We start from the raw sequence: 18,663 nt of genomic DNA, 5'->3' as shown, positions 1-18,663 counted from the left end.
GTGTCTAAATTTATTATCAGTAAAAAATTTTAAATATTTTTATTTAATAAATATATTAAAAATTTTTATATTTTAATAAAATGTTTTTTATTTTGTAAGTTTACATTCGAATTATGAATGATTTTACTTTTAGTAATATACTAATATGTATTGAATTTTTTTTGGATAAATTAAATTTCTGAGATTTATGTTTCTCAGTGTTCACACAAAATTTTTGATAAAATATCACGGTTTACATAAATTAAAATCAGGACCAAAATATAAATGGTTTGAGAACTTTGTATTTATATAAATTTAAGCTCCAAATATTTTAAAGGTGTGAATGGCCCTTATTTTATTATCCTTTTAAAGTATCTTTTACAAAAAACTTGTTCAAAAGAACAAAAACTGCACTGTGCTCCCCTCAACTTCCATTGATGTGCAGATTACTCTCGGCTGGGAGTCACGCGGTGCATTTATGCATTTTTTTTTTGTTTTAATTTATCATTTAAATAATTGTCTAAACAATTACTCCCAATAGTTAATACGATGAACTCGATAATATTTATAGTAGTCTGAGAGTATATTCTATTCTCTCAAAAAAAACAAGGTGGTGAGAAGAACAGAAAACGACAACATTTTGGTATTTGCAATTGCTTAGTGGGCAGGCATCCTTATCCTGGCAAATATGGCAATGGCGAACGCCACTCTCATCTCCTGCAACTCTTCAACTTCAACACATCTTCCTCTCAACAATCACAAAATCTCCAGAACCTCACTTCATTTTACTCAACTTAAAGTAGCTTCACTTTTACCACACAGATTTGTTCTTAGTTCCTCTAAGTCAGCAATTCATTTGAAACGCTGTCGTTTCCTCCAAATTTGTCATAGTTCTTCTCTCAAGAACCAACAAGAGGAGTCAAAGGAAGAGAGTGTAGTTGGTGGGAGTAAGAATGGGAATGGGAATGGGAATGGGAACGGGGACGGAAATGGTGGAAGGGACTGGACCAGCTCAATTTTGCTCTTCTTCTTGTGGGCTGGACTTATCTACTATGTTTTCTTTCTCACACCAAATCAGACCCCGGTAATTCTTATCTACCGTGTTTATATGCCTTTTCTTTAAACAAAATAACTGTATGTATATTCTATTTCTTTTGATAGAGTAAAAAATGTAGTAGCATTTTGTTCCTAAGATACTGTTCCGTTATAAAGGGGCTAATATGTAGAAACTATAATCAGATATTCAGTCATGTTTTGCTACGTTTGTAAAAGTAGTTGTGTTCATGCTTGCTACTTGAATGGTTTGGGTAAAAGATTGGATTTGATTGAATAAGAGAATACTAACATTTTATATGCATAGTAATTATTACTAGACCTTGATTATATGCACCAATGTGGGATTGGTAAGGTGATAAATATCTTGGTTCCTTAATCAATGAATCCAGGGAACAGAAAAAACATTTGCTAAGGGATCAACCTTCTTCATGGGACTTCAGCTAGGTTGGGCTGAGTTAGCAGGGTTCCTGTTAAAGAGCTTCGATTCTGTAAATTTTGTGTAAAATTATTTTTTAAACTGACATCTAATTAGGTATATAGATAAAAGTAACTTCTTTTTGAGATATTTGGTGTGAAAATTAACTGTTTTTCTTTTTTCCTTTTCTAATTTATCTTTTAGATCTGATTGGATGTAAATATGTAATACATGGAAATTAAATTATTATTCCCTAATGTCATCCATTTTCATATCTTTTTGTTTTGTATTAAATTTTTGGATTAATTCTTCCCCCTCCCCCTGTATCAGTCAAGGGACATGTATTTCCTGCAAAAGCTTCTGAATTTGAAAGGAGATGATGGTTTCAGAATGAATGAAGTACTTGTATCATTGTGGTACATAATGGGTTTGTGGCCCTTGGCCTATAGCATGCTGCTACTTCCTACAGGAAGGAGGTATTTCACTCTGAATCTGATATTTCCTAAAAAATTAACATGGTTTGTTAATGTTAATTGCACTCTAATTGCAATGTTAACTATGATGTTCTACAGCTCAAAAAGCAAAGTTCCTGTTTGGCCCTTCCTTTTACTTTCATGTTTTGGCGGTGCATATGCGCTTCTTCCTTATTTCATACTGTGGAATCCACCAGCACCTCCAGTTGAAGAAACTGAGCTTAAATCATGGCCATTGATCTTTCTTGAATCAAAAGTAACTGCAGTGGTAAGCATTCATCTTAGTTTCATCTTGAAAATTGTTGCAGGCAGATACTTGAAATTAATTAGAGTTATGTCATTGTGTAATAAGATACCGTGTAAACATATTCTGCAAATCACATACTAGAGAAATTGATTGTTCATTCAGAGGAATCCATATGCATGTAGCATACTCTCACTAGTCTCTACATTTTCTTGTAATGAAACTTACCCCAACAATACGTCAGATATCGCTTGCTGCAGGGGCATGCATAATAATATATGCTTGTTTAGCTGGGGCAGACACATGGACAGAATTTTTTCAGTACTTCAGAGAAAGCAAATTTGTAAGTTCATACTCTGATTCATGTAGTTGACAAAACTTATTATATTTATTGTGTATGCTTTAGCAATGCCATGGTGTTTTCTTCCAATACTGTATACGATATCTATACAATAATACAATAACAGGGTTTACCACTCTTGGTATATATACAATATATAATAGTGATACCACTTTTGTTGTCCAAAAGTTTCTAGTTCTTTACCTTTGTGTCTACATTTACCACTACCATTTTTTTCCATGATGATGCAGTTTTGTATTCCTGTAATTGCTGTATTTGATTATTTAGATTATAAAGTTTCAATCAACAATTTCTAGTCTATTAAAATTAGTAACTAGGCCAAATTTATGTCTAAGCTTCAATACAGGTAAAGGATATGAATTCTTTCATTTTCAGAATATGTCAATGTTATATAATTTTTCTTACAGTTATTCATTCTTCATAGGATAGAATTTGCCAAAACTCTTTTTGGTGCTAATTCAGGTATTAATGTTGCAGATTCATATCACGTCCATTGATTTTACCCTACTTTCCACATTTGCACCATTTTGGGTCTACAATGACATGACTACTAGAAAATGGTATGTTCCTTAATATTAAAGTTCTTCAAATTTAACTAAGCTCCTAATCCTTCTCTATGTACTCTATCCGTTCGTTTTTCTGCCATTGTCACTTTTCTGGTACATTATCGGATACAAAGAAAAATACAATTTGTATCTAGATACATTGGTCCAACAATGTACCAAAATTTTACAATGATAGGTAAAAATGAACAAACAGTAGAGGATAATCTAGCATATGTTTCAATGCTGATCTAATTTGCAGGTTTGATAAAGGTTCCTGGCTTCTTCCCATATCATTGATACCTTTCTTGGGGCCTGGTTTATACCTTCTTCTACGACCGTCACTGTCAACAATGGCCATTCCACAAACTCCAGCTGAACCAGAGTAAACACATATTCATTCACTCCCAAAGAATGGGAAGATGCGCGTTTTAATGCGATGACAGTTGAACTCAGTTTCAAGATTGGTTAGTTCTAAAAGGTCGTTTCCTACAAAGTGCACCACAACATAGTGTTTCCTCATCTACTCAAACTCCATACCAACATTGAGGTCCATCAGTTTGGGGGGTAGATGGATGGGAGAGAATTTTCACAATCATATAGAAGTCCAAATTGTAAGTTCCTAATAGGAATTTAATGTAGTTAAGCATATCAATACATGACAACAAAGCTGTTTTCTTTATACATGACATTACTGCAGCACAAATCATGTTTATAAACTAGTCATTTAGAAATAAAGTGAACTTACCTGATCGGTTGATCCTTAAAAATAAACATAGAATTTTATTTTACTTTCTTATTGTCATTTTTTGGTGGTTATACTAGTGGCTTACATAGTTACATTTGCAGTGCTTAAGCCAATAAAACGCTTTACATTTTTTGTTGTAATAATACAAACCTATGAGTAACAACAAATGGAACTCCCTTAAATTGCTGCGAAAAGCAATTTAGGAGTTCTCGTCCAAGTTACCCTCAAAATATATGATAATTTCAACAGTGTAATGAGTGATACATGTTAAGGGTATATCATAAAGAAAAAGGGCTTTGGACCTATGGTTATTAAAATAGACATGTTCTTAAGGAACAAACAAACGATTTGTTTAGCGTCAATATATCAACGTTGACTTGGAGGCATAGGATAGAACGTAAAGTAGTAGCACATAATAAATTTCAAGTAGAAACTTAGACACATATACACTATACATGTTTATTTCTCCATTATGATAATAATAATGCAGAGTAAAGCTTCAAGACAAAATTTGTCAAGAATATCCCTTCAGATACACTATACATGTTTATCTCAAAAGGAATATACTATCTAAGTAAGCAATTGCCAATTTTATCATTCCACATATTTTGTCTTCTAAGTTCTAATAAAAATAAGCAAAAAAGTAAGCAATCACTCTAATGAATAAGTAATTGATTAATCTTTTAGTTATAGTTTATTTTTATTCTTAAATTATTTTATCTGTAACTCCGATATGATGTAAGTGTTTAATTTATTTGTTATCAGCATAACTTTTTTTTATTACACAATTTATATCGTGCTTTATTTTATCATCAGCAAAAGTATTTAATTTTATAAATAAATAACTTTTGAATTTTAGTGATAAAGAGATATATAAGAATTAGCTTAAGGGCATTAAAAATAATAACTTTTGATATTTATAATATATTCAATATATTAAAAATATAAAAATTTCAAACTTCAATTTTTTTTTGGTTACTCGCCAATATTTTCTTTACCTTCTTAATAAGGGTTCATTAACCCAGCCCAAAACAAATAAACTATTGCTTTGATTAAAAAGAAAAGTATAAGGATTTGAATCCCGCTTTGTGCATGCAACAACTCATTGGTCAGTAATAAATTCTTAAATAGAGCTCAGATTCGTGACGAATTAGTTCTTAACCTGTCGGATTGGGGGATACCATAAAAATTCAAAAAAAAAAGTACAATTATGACAATAATATTAATAAATTCTTAAATAAAATTCAATACCACAATTGAGTAATCCTTGGTCTGCCGGGAGGATACCCATAAAAAAAACAACATTAATTCATGTCCCAAAAAAAACATCATTAACTACAAACTTTAGAGTTTAGAAGTAGCAGGTGAGTAAAATAAAATAAAAATAAAAAATAGCTAAAAACCAGTTGTCTTTAATTATTCATGTTTATTTCCCTCTATTCGGGGCGGAGTGGTGTATCTTCAAACAAAAACGAGAAAGAGAGAGAGAAAATGAAAGAGAGACACTTAATAACACAAAAGCGAAGAAGCAGGGGCTGCGAGTATGAGGGAGGGAGTGAGAAAAAGCTAGATAGCTTCGAAGACTACGCCGTTTCGTTAATCACATGCAGCGTTCTCTCTCTCTCTCTCTCTCTCTCTCTCTCTCTCTCTCTTAATTCTTTAGTTTATATTTTCTCTTTTCGCTTTGAATCTTCCTATTCGATTCCACGTAACTGTTTTCTATTCATCGTTTTTTCCTTTTCGCTTCCTTGTTCTTTATTGTGATTTTTCAATTATTATTTTTGTGAATTGTTGATTTGCGTGTGCGATGTGTGTGAAATGCGTCGAACTTAGTTGTTTCTCAGAATGTTGACTTTATGAATGTGGATTTGTTTCAAGTTTTAGATGTGTTGGTGAACCGTGTGAGCTGTTTGTTTTTCAGTTGAGTGCAAAAATCTTGTTCGATTCGATTTTTTTTTTGGGTGAATTAATAAAACGCTGATGTATTAACGTAATTGTTCCTGAACTGTGAGTGTTCAATTTTGAATGTGGAATTGGTTGCAGCTTTCGATGAGTTGGAAACAGAGTGAATTATTTTGTTTTTAGTTGATTGGAGGATCTTGTTGTATTCTTTTTTTTTTTGCATTTTTTTTGCATTTTTTCCCCTTAGGCTAGGCATCGGGATTTTGTAGAATGGGTGATTAGTATTTGTAAAATGACACTATAGTTTGTCTCGGAGAGTGTTATAGTGAATAGTGGATTTGGTTCCATACTTCCATTACTGTTAGTTGTTACAAGTTGAATGTGAAAGGCCTGTTGTATTCCTCGTTTCTATTCATCCTTTAATTGTGTATTCGTATTTTGTACTCCTCAGATTCTTTTGCGAATTTTCTGATTAGCGTATGGATGCTGCGTTGAACTGTGTTGTGGTGCATAGCTTTGACCCAATTTTGCTGTGTTTTGCATATCAAGCGAGTTACTCAGTTATTTGATTTTAGTTAAATGTGAAAATTGTGTATACTCGTGTTCAGCGTTTCTTTTTATTTTATTTTATTTTTTTATTTTGCATCAGATTTGTACGTGAAATGTATTTTATATTTTTTTGCTGCTAGCAATCTGAGTGAGTTGTTTCTTTTTTAATTGAATGCCAAAATCAAGTAGTATTCAGTTTTTCTAATAATTTTGTTATATTTTTTTCTCCCTTCAGGTTTTTGGTTAATTGCTGATTGGTGTATTTAAAAGTTAGTGAATAGTGTTGTTGTATGTGATTGCTTTGTTGTGAAAGGTCAAGAAATTTGAACATGGATATGGCTTGTAGCATACCACAGTCAAGAATGTTTCATGGGGGTGTAGGACCGTGTTACAGGCACAGGTCAGTAGGTCATTTTGAGTTCAGGGGATGTGCATTTATTGGAAACACAAGGAGTGTTTTGAGATTGCGTTTCAGTGGGATGAACAAAACTAGTGATGTTTCTGATTGTTGGAGTAAATTAAGAGTGGTGCCTGTTCGTGAACTTAATGTTTTGAATATGAGTAGTAGTTTGTATTGTAAGAATCTTTTTACTGGTTCTAGAGTAGTTTGGTCAAAATGCCAGGGTAATGATTCTGTGGCATATGTTGATGGGAATGGGAGGAATGTTGATTATGTGGAAGGATCAGGGGAGGATGCTGGGCTGGGTGTTTCCAGTGCTGAACTGGATGCCCCTTTGGAAGAAAGGGAGAGTGAAATAGGAGTAGAGGAACAAAGCGTGGATGAGCTGAAGGAAATATTACAGAAGGCCTTGAAAGAGCTAGAAGTTGCACGTGTAAATAGTACCATGTTTGAGGAAAAGGTGAAAAAGATATCCGAGACTGCAATTTTCTTGCATGATGAAGCGGCAACTGCTTGGAACAGTGTTAATTCTACCCTTGACATCATTCAAGAAATTTCCAATGAGGAACAAATCGCAAAGGAAGCAGTTCAGAATGCAACCATGGCTCTTTCATTGGCCGAGGCTAGGCTTCAGGTAGCCATAGAATCATTGGAGGCTGCAAAAGAAGAGCGTGATTCAGCACAAGGTTCTAATGAGAGCAATGATGAAAATGACATAATAGAAAAGGAGAAGGCACTTTTGGTTGCTCAAGAAGATATCAAGGAGTGCCAAACAAATTTAGCCAACTCCGAGGTGGAGCTTAAACGGTTGCAAAATAGAAAGGAGGAGTTGCAGACGGAAGTTAGCAAATTGCATGAAATTGCTGAAAAGGCACAGCTGGATGCAGTGAAAGCCGAGGAGGATGTCACAAACATAATGCTTTTAGCGGAGCAAGCTGTTGCCTTTGAACTTGAGGCTACAAAACGTGTAAATGATGCAGAGATTGCCTTACAGCGAGCAGATAAGTCTGTTTCTACTTCTAATACTGATACCATTGAAACTATACAGGTAAATCAAGATGTTGTGGCTGTTCCTGAAGAGGAGAAAGTAGTCCAAGGTTTCTCTGGTGATGTCAGTGTTGAAAGAGATGAAGGCTTGCCTATTGATGATGAATCTTTGCTTGGCACGTTATCTTCTGAAACAATATCTGATAAAACCAGCCAACTTCTGGAAGACATAACACAGTCTGACTATTTGAGTGATAACGAGAATTCAGTTCAAACTAAAAAACAAGAAATGCAGAAAGATTTGACTAGAGATAGTTCGTCTCTTGCTCCCAAGGCATTACTGAAGAAATCTTCTCGATTCTTTTCTGCATCATTCTTCTCTTTTACTGAAGAAGATGGAACCGAGTTCACACCAGCATCAGTTTTCCAGAGCCTTATGTTATCTGCAAAGCAGCAGTTTCCCAAGCTGGTTCTTGGGTTGTTGTTTATGGGAGCAGGGTGCGTATGATCTTGATTCATTTTGTTCCTTTGTTGCCATTGCTTTTCTTCTAAAATTTCTAATAGGGAAGACTGCATGCATCATGTGTTTAGCTTATTACAGTATACATGCCAAAAATTAGGATGAAATTTTAGAGCTCTCTGTGCAACGTGTTAAGATTATCTATGTTTGAAACTGATTTTAAAGCTTACTTTGGTGTTTGGAAAGGGATATATGCCCCGGTATGTGGCAGGTTTGCTTGAGTTGTACGTATTTTTATTGGAAAATATATTGCGCCTTCCTGCTATGTTATTTTAAATGCAAGATTTAGTATGAAGACTAACCATAATAAACAAGTGGTGGATTTTGTACTGCAGGGTTGCCTTCTATGCCAATAGAGGAGAAAGGACTGCTCAGCTGCTTCAACAACCTGAAGTTATTGTGACCAGTGTTGAAGAAGCTTCCAGTAGTGCAAAGCCACTGGTTAAGCAATTTAAGAAACTCTCTAAGAAAATAAAGAAAATTATTGCATCGTTACCTCAGCAAGAGGTTTGTTTTCCAACCTTTTCCATTCATTGATGTTCAATTTTATAAGTTTCGTGACTTGATATGATATTTTGTCAGGTGAATGAAGAAGAAGCCTCCCTCTTTGATGTGCTATGGTTATTACTTGCAAGTGTTATATTTGTACCAATATTTCAAAAACTTCCCGGAGGTAACTAAGTTGTGATGTTCTATTATTGTTGAATTGCACCATCAGACAAAGTATAGAAAAGTTGCTCTTTTTTATGTGATATTTAGTTAGACTGTGATTAGGCACAGTACTCATATTTTGCATGAATCTCTATTTTTCTTCGTCAGGGTTCTTTTTCTTCATGACATTGCTAGTTTAGTTATGGCAATTGATGAAACTGTAGTGGTTAAAAGCAGGATTTTTCATTTCAATAGAAAGTGGTTCTCTGGCTGTGTTTTGGATTATAAAGTAGGTTGTTTGATATTTCAAATATTGTGGTGCTTATGATATGTCCTATTCCGCAATAATGTTTAGGCAGCCCTGTTCTTGGCTACTTGGCTGCTGGAATCTTAATTGGGCCTTATGGCCTCTCTATAATTCGACATGTTCATGGGACAAAGGCAATTGCTGAATTTGGTGTTGTTTTCCTTTTATTCAACATTGGCCTGGAGGTGGGATTTCCTATAAATTCTTATTCTTGTTAACTTTGACCATCAACCATACTCAGAAGATTTGAACTGAAGCTCTGAACTGCTTTGCTGTGTTAGCTCTCTGTTGAAAGACTTAGTTCAATGAAGAAATATGTCTTTGGATTAGGCTCAGCTCAGGTGATTGGGATTTTCCATATTTCCTTGTTGCTTACTTCAAGCTATTTTTGATACTTGAGTAATTTATTAGCTGATAAATGCTTGCATGTATGAGTGAATACAGGTTTTGGCAACTGCTGTAGTTGTTGGATTGGTGGCTCGTATTTGTGGCCAGGCTGGTCCTGCAGCTATTGTCATTGGGAATGGCCTCCCAAAAAAAAAAAAAAAAACCAAAACTTTTGAAGGTTTGAATATCTGAACTTTTGGTATAATTTCACAGAAAGTAGCCAATTTTAGCTATAATCAAGTATCTATTTATTTTATCTTCTCCCTTTTCTTGGGAGGTATACTTAATTTTAAAATGTTACTTTGGCCAAGTAATTGCAATTTTCTTCTTGTGGTTCCCATTTGCTGATTAAGTGTACTAATACCAATTAATATTTATTACCACCTAATAAAGCTTGATGTAGTTGTAAGTATCGCATGTTCCTTGTTGAAAGCTGCTCATCTGAGTTAAATATATGCTGCAACTACTATGTTCTATCTATTTTCTTTTCTGTGATTTCTGGTCATAGCGATGCTGTCATACGGTGAACTTTTTTAACAGGTGTTGCAGGAGAGAGGTGAGAGCACATCACGGCATGGACGAGCTACATTCTCTGTTTTACTTTTTCAGGTTACTTTATAGCTTGTAACTTGGCTATATATCTAGAGACTGCAGGAAATTATTATCTATTTATTTGCTATAGTATGAGAAATGTAATTCTTTATGATATATTTCTTCTATTCAGGATTTGGCAGTCGTGGTCTTGCTGATACTCATTCCTCTTATTTCACCCAATTCTTCCAAAGGAGGGGTAAGATTTTTTCTCAAGCATTATTAGTCTTGAAGTATCTATTTGTGATTGGAAGACCATATTGTGGTCATAATAGCACATGATTAACTTGCATGGATTCCTTTCAAAGTGAGAAGCATGAGAGACTGTTTATGACTTTGAAATGTTCAAGGTGTGGTTGGTAGTATAACCACATTGCATCATGACGAAGATTTTTTGTTTGTTATTCCTCCTCCACTTCCCTGGAACTTAATGTGGAACTAATAATTATTTTTAGGACCTACGGTAAATTGATATATTCTTTTAGGAAAGAAAATTATTTTAAAATATGCTTCGAAATGGTCAGGGCATAGTCTTCTTTTCTAATTTAACTAAATTCTTATATGTTTATAGTGGGAATTGTTGATGTAACCTTGCTTGTGGTTTATATAACAATTTTTTCCATATGCATACCCTCCTATCATTCTTTGTTTTCCTCACGGTAAATATCATAATATATCTCCAGGTTGGTTTTCAAGCCATTGCTGAAGCTCTTGGATTGGCTGCTGTTAAGGCAGCAATTGCCATTACTGCCATAATTGCAGGTGGACGATTGGTAAGTGGTATGTAGTATGTTGAACTCGGGTGTACTATCTCTCATCGACATGATTTATGATACATTTCGTGTGCAATTCTAATCTGGATAGGTGATGCTTGCCTTTTTATACTTGAAGGAAATATTATATTCTGTTAGGGACTTGGGTATTATGGGGTGCTCAAAGTCCCACATCGAGTAGTATGGGATGCTTGATGTTGTATATAAGGAGAGTGGTTTTTCCCCCTTGACAGCTAGCTTTTAAGGTGTGGTTTCCTACTTTCCTTAGATACCTAACAATGGTATCAGAGCGTGGTTGTCGGCGCCATGGAAAGGGCTATCTATAGGCTGGATTAAGGTGAATACCGAATACTGATAGACCGTAGCAAAGTGGCTACCGTTGGGTCCGTGTCGATAGAGTGAAGCCGCCGTGGACGTCGGCTCTCCAGGGCCGGTGTATTGTTAGGGACTTGGGTATTATGGGGTGCTCAAAGTCCCACATCGAGTAGTATGGGATGCTTGATGTTGTATATAAGGAGAGTGGTTCTTCCCCCTTAACAGCTAGCTTTTAAGGTGTGGTTTCCCACTTTCCTTAGATACTTAACATATTCTCTTTACCCGATGATAAACTAAATCTATTTTGTTTTATCTTTTTAATCTTTCATTTGAAAGAATTTCAATTCATCTAAGTTTGTTGAAAATGCATTAATTCCACAGGTTTTCATGTTATATATGATCTTTTAAAACTCAATTCGGTTTTTCATGATGGACAGAAGTTACCAATGAGTTGAAATACATATATGAAATTTAATGCTTATATTACTAGATGTGGTATTGGCCTTCAATTATTGAACATAAGATAGGTGGAAGTTTCTCTATACATATTTTCTGGGTCCAGTGGGAATAAATGGATGGCTAGTCTTGTTGTTCTTGGGGTTCATTTGGAAGGCATCTTATGGTGTACTTAATTTTCACATGTGATTATGCCCTATACTGAAAATTCTTAATTCCACTATGCAGCTCCTTCGACCAATATATAAGCAAGTTGCAGAAAATCAAAATGCAGAAATATTCTCTGCCAACACACTCCTTGTTATTCTTGGGACCAGTCTTCTTACAGCCAGGGTATGTTGTTGCCCTATTGCTTTCCCTTTATCCTAACATTTGGCTTTTACTTTCAGTTAGCGCTTTTTTTTTTTTTGGGGTAGTGTTCTTGTTGGTGAAATCCTTGGGTTTATGTCCATTGTGATTAATCTGTTATTCTTCATTATGATGTTTTACATCTCTCTCTCTCTCAAAACAGGCAGGGCTTTCAATGGCATTGGGAGCATTTTTGGCTGGTTTACTGCTGGCAGAAACTGAATTTTCGTTACAGGTTGAATCTGATATTGCTCCATACCGTGGCCTTCTTTTGGGGTTATTCTTTATGACGGTAGGTGCTGAATATTGAACTTCACAAATTTATTGGTTGTATTGGTTCTATTTGTTCTCAAGATACATCTAATTTTCTTCTAGTATATAGGTATGAACTATATTATTATGAGAATCTTTGGAAGCTACGGAATAGCTTAAGAAATCTTGATAAAAAATGATAAAGCCAGCATCAATATTGCCTATGTATTAATGATGACGATGACATGAGTCTGGGCAATTAATTGCATGACTTTTTGCTACTTTTCAGGTTGGAATGTCAATTGATCCAAAACTTCTTGTTTCAAACTTCCCAGTTATCACCAGCACACTGGGACTGTTAATATGTGGCAAGACTATCTTGGTTTCTGTCATTGGTAAAATCTTTGGGATTTCTATCATTTCTGCCATAAGAACTGGTCTTCTTCTTGCTCCTGGTGGAGAATTTGCATTTGTGGCTTTTGGTGAAGCTGTTAATCAGGTTTTTGTCCTCAAACATGTTTCTTCTACCAAGGATTGTTTTATAAATCATGTTTTACTCCAGGCCTTCTTATTCATGTAAAATAAGTCACTTGGCAGGAGTTTTCATAATGAATGGATGATAATAGGTGCTAGCCAGGCTAGTATACCATAATTTTCTCACTTTTTTATTATCATTATTTTACATGATATGCCTTAAGAATTCTGCGATTTAATAATCTGTTCTTGCATTTTCTTGTTTCCTGGAATTTATAGATTAATGCTATTTGTTTTAAGAGGAAGTTTTAGGTGCATGCCTCATACTTTAATGATTTCCTATTATTGCCTAGAAGTATTTCTGGAAGGATCAGAGTCATAGGATTCTATCTGAGGTTTTTGCATTTCTGTTACCTGCTTAGAATACAAGTATGGAAAGGACTTTAATGATTGTCTGAAATCAGAGAATCACTAGTGTATGTGTGAGCATACACACCCGTGTTTGTGTATACATTTTTCAATTTGATTGATCCTCATTTGGAGTTGAAAAATTCAAAAAGATATATTAGCTGCTAAGGCTTTCCCCCCTTGTTAATCGGGACTTCTGCAGGGCATAATGTCTTCTGAGATGTCTTCTTTGCTCTTTCTTGTCGTGGGCCTGTCAATGGCCATTACACCTTGGTTGGCTGCAGGAGGCCAGCTGATTGCTTCCCGTTTTGAGCAGCACGATGTTCGAAGTTTATTACCTGTGGAAAGTGAGGTAGAACCTCTTACATTTGAATAGGCATTTAGCAGTATCTATGATGGTACTTTCTTATTGGTGAAGTGATCAACTTTCTTAATTGCACATTTCTTGTCAGAACAAGCAGAGAGGAGATTAGTTTAAAATTGTAAAGCTAACTAGCCTGGTAAATCTTTTATGAAGTCAGTTAAAGTCATATAAGTCCTCTCCAACCCAAAACTTCGTATTGATGCTAAATATGTCTAATGGCTATTATTTTGAAAAGGAACTTTTATGTGCTTTATCCATTTTTATATTGGAACCTGTTTTATATTTGAAATATTTTGGCCTGTATGTTCTTTAACATCCTTGCGTACATTGCTTAGTAGATTGTATATCATTTTATACAAGGTTCCTAGTAAGGAGATTTTGTAGGAGCATTTCTTTCACTACTAATAGATGGTGGATTCAGTTAAACCATAAGAGTTTACCGTTTGTTTCTTTAATCTAGAGTGGAAGCTGTTATTCAACTTATTTTTGAGTGTCCTCTTTTACAGACAGATGATCTGCAAGATCATATCATCATTTGTGGGTTTGGGCGAGTTGGTCAGGTAAATTTTGGCTTCTTTTTTTTTTATATATTGGTTGAAATAATAGATAATGTGAAAAAATATACATCTTTGTTATTTTCAGATCATTGCCCAACTTCTTTCTGAGAGACTTATTCCTTTTGTTGCACTAGATGTGAGAAGGTAACAATGTATAACGGGAAAATATCATCCTTCTCTTTTATTCTTTCATGTGAATGAATAATTTGGAAGCTACTATTTACTTTTTAAACTTAAAATATAAAACAAAGTCACAAGCACCATATTTGATATTCCTGAATTCAGAATCCCTTGGATAGGAAACGTCATATGAAATTCACTTGTTATGAAATTTTTTGTTAATATACACAGTGATAGAGTGGCAGTTGGACGTGCCCTGGATCTGCCAGTATACTTTGGTGATGCTGGTAGTCGAGAGGTAGGGCACACGATTCTGTAGCTGAGCTTGCATAATAGCTCACTAATGTGTTCTTTACTGACTTTATTTCTAATGCATGACTAGGTCCTCCATAAAGTTGGGGCTGAAAGAGCATGTGCTGCAGCAATAACTCTAGATACACCTGGTGCAAATTATAGAACCGTTTGGGCTCTGAGCAAGTACTTCCCAAATGTGAAGACTTTTGTTCGTGCTCATGATGTTGATCATGGATTGAATTTAGAGAAGGCTGGAGCTACTGCTGTAATATTCCTAGGCCTAGTGTAATTTATTGCATTTTTAGCAAAACAAAGCAGGCTATTAAAACTTTTTGCCACTTGCAGGTTGTTCCAGAGACCTTAGAACCTAGTCTTCAACTAGCAGCTGCTGTCTTGGCTCAGGTAAATCTATCTACATTGCCATCCTATTTTTAGAGCATATATATCACCTAAAAAAAAAATCATTTTTTTGTGCTTGCAACAATATAGTGTTATTAGTATTTAGTAGTATGTTTGATTACGACAGAAGGTTTTCCCTCTGTATAAATAACTGAGTAACAGTAAACATTTCCCATAAAAATGAGTATCTGTTCTGCTGTATTGCACAGTAAAGATTGGCTCTATCTGATTGCCAATACTAGCTGTTCTCAAAATTGTAAAATGCAAATAAATAAAAATGAAAACTGAGTTTTGTTCAGTTTGGGCATTCTTAGACTCTTAATCATTCAAAAGCAACACTGGTAGTATATTTCTTACTAGTTTAGATTACATCCCAATGGCACGCTATTGCATGGAGACATATGAACTTTAGTGTTCTAACCATTTCTCCTTTCAGGCCAAGCTTCCCACATCGGAGATTGCAGCAACCATAAATGAATTCAGATCCCGCCATCTGGCCGAGCTCACGGAGGTACACTTCCCTTGTAAATACTTGAAAAAAAAAATCTCTAACTTCTTGTATTGCTCTTGTATAGTTGATGTACGATTTTTTTTCAATGTTGTGTTTTATTCAGCTGTGCGAAGCAAGTGGAAGTTCTCTTGGTTATGGATTCAATAGAATTATGAGCAAACCCAAATCTCAATCACCGGATTCACTTGATGATGCTCAAGTGTCTGAAGGGACATTGGCCGTATGAGGTTAACTCTAACCCCATATAGAGAAATTAGAATGCAAAAGCAAACACTTAGGAAAAAGAAATAATTGTTAGAAAAAGGTGTATAGCAAATCGATCATATGTTCCAACATTATGTATAGAAATATAGCCGCGGATAGAAAAAAGATGCAATAGTTTTATCTTATTGCCATCTTTTTTCTTCTACCAAAAATTTTGGTTCACGAACCTCTATTTATTGTTGTAAGTGGCATCGTCGTCAAGTTTCATTTCATTTGCGCTGCTTGCCTAACTTCTGTAAGAAGGTAATATATCTCCATTCTTTATGAAGTGTATGCCATTTTTCTAGACAATAATGCAACGCAATGAACAATTTGTGATCCAGAACCGTATTTTAATTTCTATGCCCTAGACGTCAAATTAAAGTTGTTCAGTTGCATCATGGGCGTAAGCTTTTGATTGTTTGATACCATTCTAAGTAATTTTAGAAAGTTCCTTCTTTAACTGCATAGTGCATTTATCATTTCACCTCAAATTAGGGACCTCGAGGTAAAACTAATTCTCTGGTCATCACTTTCTCAACTTGGAAATCTCATCTCATTATCCTGCATAGATTGTAAGACAATGAATTTCAATTTATTTTATAGGATATTTGTGTTTTATTAATAGAATTACATTCAAGATAATAATGGAATAAAAATGATAAGTTTAATTTTACCTTTAACTTTACAAATCACCTTTGTCTAACCTCTTTAGAAATCTTTTCATAACTTGGCCATGTCGTGTCATACATCAAATTAATGTCCTCCGTTATTGCCCGAGTCACTGCATTAAGGGCATAAAACATTGGATAACAAGGAATTGATATACTAATTAGAATACGCATAAAAGTCATCACTGTTATCTCCATTGAGCTCTGGCAGTAGTGTGTTGCCTTTGCTCCGCTGCAGATGCCTATGATGAGTCTACAGGTGGTGGAGGCGGTGGTGGCAGACTTGTCTGTGGCGAAAATGGAGGAGGTGGAGTCCATACCGATGTAGGCATATGGGGATGAGGGCAGGGCTCACATAGTGCGAGTTGGGATCATTAAAAATGACTGAAATAAAGGATGGTGATGATATGGTAGGTCTGGGACGAGCTGAGATAGACAGTGGTAAGGAGGCAACCACAGAAGTACCAGGGGTCATCGTCACCCTACCCCTGCCTTGACCACTACTACTGACATTCTTACATGAAAGTTAACATAAACAATAATCAATAAACATAAACATGAGCAATAAATTGGTAACTTCAAAGAACTGAATTTCAAAAATCAACTTTAAAACTTTTTAACAAATTTTTGGCAGATTTTTTCTTAAATTAGATGCGCCACCAAACAATATTCTCATTTTTCTCAAATTAAACAATCTCAATAATAACCAAGACATTAATGACATCAAAATTTTAAAATCTTTTTAACAAAATATTTGCAGACTTTTTCTTTAAATTAGAGACCTCTACCTAACAACACTCATTTTTCACAACTGTACACGATCTCAATAACAACTAAGATATTAATGACATCAAAACTTTAAAATTCCTGAAAAAAATTTGGTCAAATATTTTCTTAAATCAATGCCTCCACCAAACAACATTCTTATTTTCACAAAAGTACAAATTCAAACAAACATTTAATCAAACAATTATTATGCAACCCTTTATTACTTTGTGATTTCCAGAAAAAAAAAGGTCAAAAATGAGCTACTAGAGTACTAGACATCCTTCTTCCTCCTCCTCCTAAAAACTCATCCTAAAAAATTTAAATCCAACAAAAATTTAAAATTTGTACAACTTAAATAATTTAGTACTAGATAGGCAACTTCAATTCTGAGCAACAACAAAACTAGAACTCTTTCACAAATAGAGATCCAATCGATCAAAGCCTCAATCACCAGTTCACCATAATCCTACAATTTGAGTCCAACCTTTTTCAATAACATAATTTGAACAAGTGACTAAAATTTTTTTCAATTGATAGTAACAAAGGAAAAATTCCTAATTTTATCTAGTTCAATACAACAAAATATAATAAAAATAAAAAAATTCTTACTAACAAAATAATAATAATAATAATAATAATAATAATAATAATAATAATCAATGAAAAAATACAAAATCCTAGATTTGTCTACTTTTAGCTCAACAATAATGACAAAATTTTGTAAAAGAAATAAAAAACAGAAAACAAATAGTACATAATATGAAAAACAAAAGTTGAACAAAAATTCAGAAAATAAAAATATAAACCCTATCTTTGTCTAATTGTAACACAACAATAAATAACAAATACTAAACATTTACAACAAGAAATAAAAAATAGAAAAATAATAACAATATATAATAGAAAAACAGAAAATTGTTGTAAAATAAATAAATAAAAAAATAAATAAATATAAAATAGAGAATAAATAAAAACCTCTAATATTAATATTCATTAATATTATTATTTTAATATAACTGAGATATTCATATATATATTTACTCTTTCATATGTTGACGAACGTATATATATATATAGAGAAGTATTTTATGCTAGTGTTGTGTGCGTGACTTTACGGTGCTTGTCTCTTGCTCAGTGCCTCATGTTATGTTTCTCAATTTATACACGGAGAAACCTCTTCTTTTCCTTGCTTCATTAATGTTTAGTGCAACTTGCACCGTTCACCGTTAAAAATTTGAATCACCCAAATGGTTTTCATTGGAGGAATAAGTCATGCATATTTAATTAATGAACATTTATAATGTAAAGAGATTTTAGGAATATGCTTCATTAAAATTTTACTAAAAAATTTAATAAAAAAAATTTAGTGAAAGAAAAAGAATATAATATTCTTTTTAATGAGAATTATTTCGTTAAAAATTTTGTAAAAAAAACTCAATATGGATAAAAACCTGATAAAAAAAAAAAGAGTAAAATATTCCCCTCTTATCAATATTATTTAATATCTCGAAATCGACACATCTCAATCTGATATACCAATTTTTTAAAAGAATATTTTAAAAATGACTTTGTAAATAAATCTACCAAATTATTGTTTA

At 33.9% G+C, this 18,663-nt stretch overlaps 2 protein-coding genes across 2 annotated transcripts; both read left to right on the top strand.

The window, feature by feature from the left end:
* The first annotated feature begins 366 nt into the window (after positions 1 to 366).
* Positions 367 to 3,822, top strand: LOC107485638 (uncharacterized). The gene is made up of 6 exons (XM_021140886.2): positions 367 to 1,063; positions 1,781 to 1,926; positions 2,023 to 2,191; positions 2,412 to 2,510; positions 3,006 to 3,088; positions 3,333 to 3,822. The coding sequence occupies exons 1-6, from the start codon at positions 668 to 670 to the stop codon at positions 3,457 to 3,459; spliced, it is 1,020 nt and encodes a 339-aa protein (XP_020996545.1). The 5' UTR covers positions 367 to 667; the 3' UTR covers positions 3,460 to 3,822.
* A 2,661-nt stretch (positions 3,823 to 6,483) lies between these two features.
* Positions 6,484 to 15,987, top strand: LOC107485640 (K(+) efflux antiporter 2, chloroplastic-like). Its single transcript, XM_016106177.3, is given in 20 exon segments — positions 6,484 to 8,154; positions 8,512 to 8,683; positions 8,759 to 8,849; positions 9,183 to 9,319; positions 9,416 to 9,475; positions 9,579 to 9,664; positions 10,031 to 10,130; positions 10,246 to 10,311; positions 10,796 to 10,885; positions 11,885 to 11,989; positions 12,168 to 12,296; positions 12,546 to 12,755; positions 13,341 to 13,490; positions 14,009 to 14,062; positions 14,145 to 14,203; positions 14,411 to 14,477; positions 14,562 to 14,738; positions 14,819 to 14,875; positions 15,309 to 15,383; positions 15,487 to 15,987. Coding segments are annotated over 20 exon segments (3,564 nt in total). The 5' UTR covers positions 6,484 to 6,598; the 3' UTR covers positions 15,610 to 15,987.
* Positions 15,988 to 18,663: the final 2,676 nt, after the last annotated feature.

The sequence above is a fragment of the Arachis duranensis genome, chromosome 4 (genome assembly GCF_000817695.3).
Source record: "Arachis duranensis cultivar V14167 chromosome 4, aradu.V14167.gnm2.J7QH, whole genome shotgun sequence".
Classification (NCBI taxonomy): Eukaryota; Viridiplantae; Streptophyta; class Magnoliopsida; order Fabales; family Fabaceae; genus Arachis; species Arachis duranensis.
The sequence above is the reverse complement of the archived record's forward strand: the minus strand, read 5'-3'. Positions and strand labels throughout refer to the sequence as shown.

Excerpts from the sequence above, each read along its gene's own strand:
- LOC107485638 (XM_021140886.2), top strand. The coding sequence starts at position 668 with ATGGCAATGGCGAACGCCACTCTCATCTCCTGCAACTCTTCAACTTCA. Across the intron at positions 1,064-1,780 it reads TCACACCAAATCAGACCCCG|TCAAGGGACATGTATTTCCT; the intron begins GTAATTCTTATC and ends CCCCTGTATCAG. Across the intron at positions 2,192-2,411 it reads AATCAAAAGTAACTGCAGTG|ATATCGCTTGCTGCAGGGGC; the intron begins GTAAGCATTCAT and ends ACAATACGTCAG.